This window comes from Ictalurus punctatus, chromosome 29 (genome assembly GCF_001660625.3).
Source record: "Ictalurus punctatus breed USDA103 chromosome 29, Coco_2.0, whole genome shotgun sequence".
NCBI classification, from domain to species: domain Eukaryota; kingdom Metazoa; phylum Chordata; class Actinopteri; order Siluriformes; family Ictaluridae; genus Ictalurus; species Ictalurus punctatus.
Genome location: NC_030444.2, coordinates 9,973,737 through 9,982,686, shown reverse-complemented (window position 1 = coordinate 9,982,686; position 8,950 = coordinate 9,973,737). Strand labels below are relative to the sequence as shown.

The following is an 8,950-nucleotide window of genomic DNA, read 5'->3' as shown; positions in this document are numbered from 1 at the left end:
GTGTCCTCTGTTTCTTAACTACTTTTCTTATGGTCGGTGTAAATAATAACGAAACAGGTTCAGCGGTTCTAATAAACACCTTATATCAGATGAAACACTTGGCTGCGTTCCTCCGCGTGTCACAAATATGAAATATCAGAGTCATCAGAAAAGATTGTTCCACTGATGTCTACAACATTGGGTTTAATATCTGGCTGTCAGTCTCTCAGACTGCGGTTAGTCTTGCTTTATTAAATTAATAAGGACAAGGCAAGTGAGTGCAAAACACACACCCACACAAAGACAGACAAAGACACACTGGTGCGTTTTCCCTGCAGTTACATCAGCAAGCAATATGTCACGGATGCCACAAGAAGTTACTCTTGTAGGTATGACGTGACCATTTCCAGTAAGAAAGTAAAAGCTCACAATTACGCAGTCGGTCTATAATTTATACACATCACTGTGTAAGAAATAAAACACTATTAGGTGTGATGATATAGGAAAATAGGAAAATCAACAACAGAAAGTAGAGTAACTGTTACCACGACAACGTTGATTATTTTCCAATAACAGCATGTTCTAAAGTGTTTTATCCCTCGTATATCACAGCGATTTGTCATTTTTTTTATTTATTAAAGAACGCCAAATCATATTTTTTTGTTCATTCGTTGTTGGGAAACATCCTATCACTTATAACGGTTATAAATGGCCGTTCCCTTACCAACCTTAACCACGTATAAGACAAAAAGGCAGGCTGTCATGTTAATGAGAAATCACAAAACATAAACTTTTCTGCTCTGAAGACTTTCCTACAGGGGAAAACTTACATACTGTAAAACCGGATAAGTTCATTTAACTCAAAAAATTTAGGAAATAGGAAACTAATTACCTCAACATTTTTAAGTTGATAAATCAATTTCTTGAAGCCAAATACACTTAAATATAACAAAAATTTTACTCTGTCATTTAAGTGTATTTGGCTTAAAGAAACTGATTTATCAACTTAAACATTTGGAGGTAATTAGTTTCCTCAAATTTTTTGAGTTAAATGAACTTATCCGGTTTTACAGTGCAGCTGTACCTCAAACTGTTACAAAGCACCGACACTGGAGACTCCTTCCCTAAATGTTCAATAAACATCTCCCCAAAGAAATTTTACCACATCACAAACGCATCAATTACATGCTTAAAAAAGAAAAAAAAACTGTGTATGTTCGTTGTTACTACAGAAAAAATTACAGGTAACAGAAGGAACACTTTAATAGACAGTTATTCAACACCTTCTGACCTATCAGAATCCAGAATTCAGTACCATTGTGGTATAATATTCACAATAAAATGCAGAAAAAGATGAAACAGATTTGGTCTGAGAAATTTACCAAGGGCAATAGCTTGGGTTTGTCGCTTTACGATGACACACTATGCTTAATTTGCATAATATTTAGCAAGTTTTAATAAAAATCGCTAGAATTGTGGCTTTGTGTCACAGACTTGAACAAGAAATTGATGTTTTTTTTTTTTTTTTTGCTTGCTACTACAAACTACCCAGCCAATCAGATACACACTCATGTACTCTTATGGAATTTGTCATTTATTTGCCTCGGTGATAACATGCACTTATGAATGTTTATCCAGTATTTTGTTTTCTCAGTAAAATGCATCATATTTAACCCGGTCTCTTTTCTAAATGCTGTTTCTTCAAGGACGCTGACGCAGCACAAACACATTTGACATTTCTTTCTCGCTACAGGATACAGGTTGAGCCGTTTATATATGTGCAATATTATGGTTATTATGTGATGATTCATTGTCCTGCTTTTCTCTTCTCTTCTCTTCTCTCTCTGTTTTCTTTTCCATGCCTTATCTAGAAGTGGAACAGAAAGGTAAAGTGAAATGTCCTCTCACAATCCTCCCCCCATTCCCCACAAACCTGCCCCCCCCATGTTCTTTATGAAAGTGGATTCTGCAGATGTGGTGTGTGTTTTTGTTTTTCTGTTGTTGGAAAATGTATTTCCTCTATACACGCCCATCCACATTTTCACACCCGTGATTGGTTTGGTTCCCCTGATTTGCTGCTGGATTCGCGCAAAAATGTCCAAATTGGGTGTCCATTTAGTGATCAGTCCACATATCTATATTCAAATTAGTATCCTAGATCACTGGTTCTCAACGTGGGGTCCTTGAAGCATAGCCAGGAGGTCCATGATGTTTATTTATTTTTATTTAATTTTTATTTAAATTAAATAAAAATTCCATTAAATTTATTTAATGGAAACCCTCTGCCAGGGCTGTTGAGGCTCTCTCCAGAGAGACAGACTGAGGAACCTTTTTAGAGTTCTAGAGCTAAACTTTGTCTAGATTCTTTCAAAGAGCTTAGATAGATAGATAGATAGATAGATAGATAGATAGATAGATAGATAGATAGATAGAGATTGTAGATGAAGTTACACTCTTCGAAACTATGGGTTGTCAAGCATTCTTTGGATAGTTAAGGCGTTCTGCTTGGAACAAGCTGAAGAACCCTAATGACTCTTTAAAGTAGCACTAGATACGACATGGACGTTATGGATTATGAAATAAACACTTCGCATACATTTATTGGATTTGTCTTGATAAAATGAGATGTATGCCAACTTTATTTATTTATTTATTTATTTATTTATTTATTTGATTATTTGTTTTTTAAAATTCCAGTTGTTCAAGAGCATTTTGTCTATAAAGAACTAATCAGGTTACAGGACCAAAAACAACCCAAGCTTTTAACTATACAGGCCTCTAACAAGTTTCTGAACCTTTCCATTGTAAAAAAAATCCTCACAGAAACTTGAAGACATCTCAGATCTACAAGATGCACAAACCAGAGAAATCTTCACGGTGCTCGCTGAAGCCTTTTCATTAAGAGTGTATTGAACATATTGGGATAGTTAAAGGGGTCTACTTGGAACCTTCCACAGTAGGGTTCTACACAGAAACTGTAAACCTTCTTCCATAAGACACAAATCAGAGGACCCTAATGATACTTTGAGTACCAAAGAAGTACCAAAACAAGCAGCCAAGCTTTTAGCTATGCATGTAGGTATTTAATGTATATAATGTATATCGTTTCAGGAAATAGGGCTTCTTAAAGCTTTAGATCACTAGATCACTAAAATGGTTCAACTTGGAAAGTTTTCACAGTAAGAAACCTGTTGTAAAACCTTTGCATAGAAATTCCTAGATGGATAAATCAAATCAGAGTATGTAAGAGAATGTAGTGAAAAGCTAAACATACACACAGGTCTAGAAAAATCTGCAGAATATATCTAATAACTCCTCCAAGCCCCGGAGAGCTGTTACACATATAGATTATAAGTATACCCAAACCAGACCCGTCTTCCCGAATGCACCTCATGTAATTATAAAAGAATCGATTTCTTTCTGACTCCACTGCTAAAACTCACACTCACACATTCAATATAGCCTGGTTTGTGCGATGTGTATTAAATCTCATAGGATCCCACCGCAGCCGTATCGACACAGCCACCTCATTTTAAAATCAACCGCATCGTCCAATCAATAACCAGTAAGCTGTCAGGCTTTGAAATGACATCATTATGATGAGGCATGCAGGTTACAGGCTGAGGAAATATGGTGTGGGGATTTGGAAAGGGTGCTACATACACACTTGCCTATATACACATGGTCAGGCTGGTTTAAGCAGACTGGAAGGCTACAGTAATTCCATGAACTACTCTTTACAAGCAGAAAAGCATCTCGACATGTACAATACGTCAGCGGTTACGGTATTACCGAACAACAGAACTACACTACAGACGTGATAAGAGTCATGGCGCTGAACGGAGCTCTTACTAACTGTTCTGATCTAGTGTCTGTAACACGTTACATTTGATTAACCAGTACATAGCAGCAAAAAAGGGGAATGAAATCAACAGTACACACATTTCATAGAGAACCAGAATGATAACCATGGAATGTGCGTATTTTGCACACTTTCTCCCATATAGCTGTGTCTACAGTGGTGGTGGAGCTGGATCTAATAGCAATCACGATGTTGTTAGTGGACAGTGGGTTGATTAGAGGGAGCTTGCCCTGTCTCAATGCAAAATGTTTAATCTTAATCAGCCATCTATGTACATTTGTTCTCCCGATCTATCCATGTTTATGTCTGTCCTGTTTCACTGTCACCCCTTCCTTCACTCTGCATGCTTCCTCTCATGTCTGTCCTCCATCTGTTTGCTGGCCCAAATCCTGATCTTGCCAAGTGACCAGCGTCCCGGGGTCAACAAGTTTAAGTCATGAATTAGATGATATGACATCACCACTATTCCAGCTTTTCACTCTCGTAGCTCAGTCCATGGCTAAGCATAAATTACTGGATTTAATTACGCAAAAATAGCTGTGCAATGCATTAGCCAAATTGGCAATTTGTTTTATTTATCATTCACAAAATATACTTAGCCTAATATTTAGCTCACATGCTAGCAGACTTGGTCTCTGATTTGATTTGCACAAGAAATAATATAACATTGCATAGCTTTCTAGCAAACTTCCCAGTGACTGACCAGAGCGCTCCATGGATGTCTATTAGTGGGCAAATCTCGTTTGGCAGGCATAAAAAAATTGCCCATAAAAAGTCCTGGTCTAGCTTGATTTTGCCCCTAAATAAACAGATGGGTGACAAATTAAAGAAAAGAAACAACATAAATTGTTGCTTGGCACTCATTTTCTCTGGAAATTTACTGTAGCAGTGAACATCATTCGTCCCTCAAAAGACATTCCCTCAGTCTGTGTTTTGATGATGGTGGTGGAGAGCGCTGTCTAACACGTCACTCCAAAATCTGGACTTGAGATCTGGTGACAGGATGAGATCTGGGGTCATCTTGGAGGTGATCACTCCCATCTGGACAGAAATCTTTCATCATAGGATAAAGTCGATCAATCAGAAGAACTTCATATGGTAACCTTCATTTGCAGTAACCTTAACCTCGAAGAGGACATGCGGAGCCAAACCACGCCACCAAAATGGCACAGAGTCACCATATTTCTTCCTTTAATTTGTTATTCATGTACGTAAGCCCTGAAGTTAGTCCTACAGGGTGTTTTATAGTAAACACTGGTAAGAAATAATCCTTCCAAGTTAATGACATGATAGGTTTGAGGACTAAAATTACTAAAAGGCAATTATTACTCCACCTCCAAGTGTAGAACTGATACAGTCTGAATAAGGATTAAGAAGGTCACTTTTCCTCAGCCTTTCTTTGGTCCTCATAAGTGCATAGTTAATGTTGCTGAACTATGAAATTGTGTATTAAAAGCAATAGTTTATGCTAACAGTAACAGTACATCAAGCCAAAGACGTTAAAAGAAAGGCTTAGCGGTGATGTCATATGATCAAGTTAACTTAAATTTAAATCATGCTCCGATCTTTTTGAGTCAGATACTATATCCCTGCACTTGGCAAAATTAAAACATGTCTCTGCTAGCCACATAATTATTGTCCATACTGTCCTCGACGTTATGTTTATAAAGGTAATATAATTTTGATATTGTCTAACCTGTTGAGATCTGAACTTTGTCCTGTTTTAGTTGTTTTCAAAAGTGATGTTCCCATTAGAATACAGGTTTTCATTAAAATTGGATTCTAAGACTCTGACACTGGAGTGTATTGCAAGATGTGTTACCGTTTTTTTTTGTTTGTTTGTTTTTTCCCCCCTACCAGAACACACTTAATTTATCATAAGTAATAACCAATGACCTGAATCGGGTGTGTTAGAACTTTTCAGGATTGAGGTTTAATGGAAAATGAATAATTGAAATGTAAATGTGTTCAGTCAGCCATGACATATTTGATATCTGAAGTTTGCTTCCTTAGTTTAGCACTGGAACTTATGCATAATTCTGTAAATTTCCATTTTGGTGAACTATTCCTTTAAGCACAGGTACTTTATGTGTTTAATGCCAACATATATTAGGGCAAATATTCTTTCCACTACTTCCCACTGTAAAAACCGGTCTCTCATAGAAAGCTGTCTTTATGACACTGTAGATGTTTGAATGGTCAAATTAGTTCTCTTCTTCATTCTTAGTCACATTATAACAATTGTATAATGTATCAGAATATCTAACATCCAATGTTATACCCTATTAAGGTTTATAATGCCTGCATAAGCATTGCTTTGCCCCATATCTCTTCACTTCTCGGGGCAGTGCTTTGAATCGGAATGAAGGTCATATCGTCCGGAACTAAAGATCATTCAGCAGGATTTCTCATGAATATATAATGACTTTAAATGGTTATTGGGTTACCAACCTTCAGGAAATCTGGACTGCTATGCATTTTAGGACACACGAGGAATTGCGTGTTTTAAAGTGGTCCTATCGTCAGAGAATCTTGTACCTCCAAAACGACAACTTTTCTTCATTATCTGCATCCCATCTTTAATCACTGTGAAACCTCATGATCTAGATCTTAATCTAGATCTTATTCTCCCTTAGAGCCGTACAGCGTTCCTTAGGCTTTAAACCGAGACGCCATCTTGTATCTCTTTCGAAAGATGATAAAATGTAGGACGAGTAAAGGTTGGACAAAAGCAGAGCTACATGTTTCATTCAAGACTGTGTCAACTTTTTGCACTTTGCTCAAACTATAATTATTAGAGGCAATCAAAAAGATGCAGGCATCAGAAGTAGATGTCAACTCAACCCAACCCCATAGAAGTGCAGCATTTCATTACAAACCTCTGCTAACTGCCTCTCTCTAAATTATATTGTCTTTGGTGTCAATACATGATTGTGGAATTAATAGGAATTAGACAATATTTCTAAAGTAATCCTTTTAGCCGTATGGATCGGGCACCTGATCCATAGCTATTGAAACCAAAGCTCAGATGTGCTTGCAAATTCGATTCTGCTGGGAAACTGTAAGCAGAGGGATGGGCTCTTATTAGTTTTAGGCAAGCAGGCATTATAAATCAAAATGACACAAATTGACTACATCTTCTTGGGCTTACCATTGGGAGGGAATATGTTCAGATAGTAATAAATATAAAATAATTATTGTGTCTCCGAAGCCGCCACCCTGCTTGACCAACTGCCAATAAGACGCCTGGGCATATTTATCAAAATTTACAGCGCAACCTTTGCTTGGGTAAACGCGTGATGTTTTAGCATCACATCAGTGTCTGCGATGGTGTGGAGACGTAAGGGCTGCTCTTTTATTATAAATCAGCCCAGAAGGGTATTTTGTGAGTTTTATTAGATCGGTTTTATTTGATGACCAAGATTAGTTGAATTCATTTCGCCAGAGTCTTAAGGATAAAGTGACTGCCTAGAGACGTTAACCAGTTAAACGAGCAATCTCATTTTCTGAAACATCCCATACTGTCGTTTTCACTCTCATTATGTTGTAATCAATGGTTATCAGTGGTGAAATTACACTGATTGTCCTCTTGTGTCCTGTAGTCTTCCTGTGTCCAGGCCTCCTGAGGGGCGTGTACCAAAGTGAACACCTGTTTGAGTCTGATCACCAGTCAGGAGCCTGGTGCAAAGACCCTCTGCAGGCCTCGGAGAAGATCTACTATATGCCGTGGACACCGTACCGCACAGACACCCTCACCGAGTACTCCAGCAAGGAGGACTTTATTGCAGGACGACCCACGACTACGTACAAACTCCCCCACCGGGTCGACGGCACAGGCTTTGTAGTCTATGATGGTGCACTCTTCTTCAACAAGGAGCGCACGAGGAACATTGTCAAGTTTGACCTGCGTACACGCATCAAGAGTGGTGAGGCTATCATTGCTGGTGCCAACTACCATGACACGTCACCCTACCGCTGGGGGGGGAAATCAGACCTGGACCTGGCTGTAGATGAGAATGGACTATGGGTGATCTACGCCACTGAGCAGAACAGTGGTCGCATCGTGGTCAGCCAGCTGAACCCATACACGTTGCGTGTGGAAGGTACTTGGGACACAGCCTATGATAAACGTTCAGCCTCCAACGCTTTCATGATCTGCGGTGTGCTCTACGTGCTCCGGAGTGTCTACGAGGATGATGATAGCGAGGCCACAGGCAACAGGATCGACTACATCTACAACACGGAGCTTTCCAAAGATGGCTACCTAGATATCCCTTTTCCCAACTCGTACCAGTACATCGCTGCCGTAGATTACAACCCCAGGGACAACCTGCTCTACGTCTGGAATAACTACCATGTGGTTAAATACTCACTGGATTTCGGGGCACTTGACACTCGACCAGGTAAGGCGTCCATGCGGGCATGTTAATTTGTTTTATCACACTTCAGTGTGCTTGTCTAAAGGTTTGGTGGGTTCTAAAGCCATGCTTTGTGCTTTAGTATTTTTCCTGACCCTCCGTGATTTATAGCAATTGTGAGGAAGTGTTTTATCGGAGCAGTAGAGTCGAGGTCACTAGGGGAAGGATGTGAAAATAGTTCTGGTATCCTTTAGTTCACTTGAGAAATGCACTGCATAAAATGAGTGGGTAGCAAGGGAAGGAAATGTTCTTGGGTAATTGGTGGTTTTAGCAAAAGCTTTGCCTGTAGTGTCGCTAATGCTGAGTGTGGCGGGGTTGAGGGGGTTAGACATGCTAGCAGTGTTTCTTTTTGAATGAACTCTAATTGGAGCAGAGAGCAAAGATTTATATATATATATATATATATATATATATATATATATATATATATATATATATATATATATATACATTCGTTTTTTAAGATTAATAGAACTTCAGAAAAGAAAACTGGGTTGTTGTTGTGTCTTTTTTTCTGCTCACATTTCTGTGTGGGCTTGTGGTAATTATTTGGTGGTAATTATGATTCCTTTAAGTGTGACGTTCATTTTTTGCTATTACTAATAAACATGCCTGGCAGCTGTGAGAGAAATGTTGCTACTTCTCTAGAGTAATTACACTGGTGAACCATTTGAAGTCTCACCAGAACAAA

The 8,950-nt window shown here is 38.6% G+C and overlaps 1 protein-coding gene across 12 annotated transcripts in view; it reads left to right on the top strand.

The window, feature by feature from the left end:
* LOC108260972 (adhesion G protein-coupled receptor L3) overlaps nt 1–8,950 on the top strand; it is a 338,157-nt gene that overhangs the window by 209,891 nt on the left and 119,316 nt on the right. For 8 of the 12 annotated variants that reach the window (XM_047152306.2, XM_017461737.3, XM_017461736.3 and 5 more), the window contains 2 exons: nt 1,851–1,865; nt 7,444–8,244. In XM_047152306.2, coding sequence (XP_047008262.1) covers nt 1,851–1,865; nt 7,444–8,244 — 816 coding nt within the window. The remainder of the gene's footprint in view (nt 1–1,850; nt 1,866–7,443; nt 8,245–8,950) is intronic. The other 4 variants (XM_047152304.2, XM_053677424.1, XM_047152312.2 and 1 more) reach the window with 1 other exon arrangement.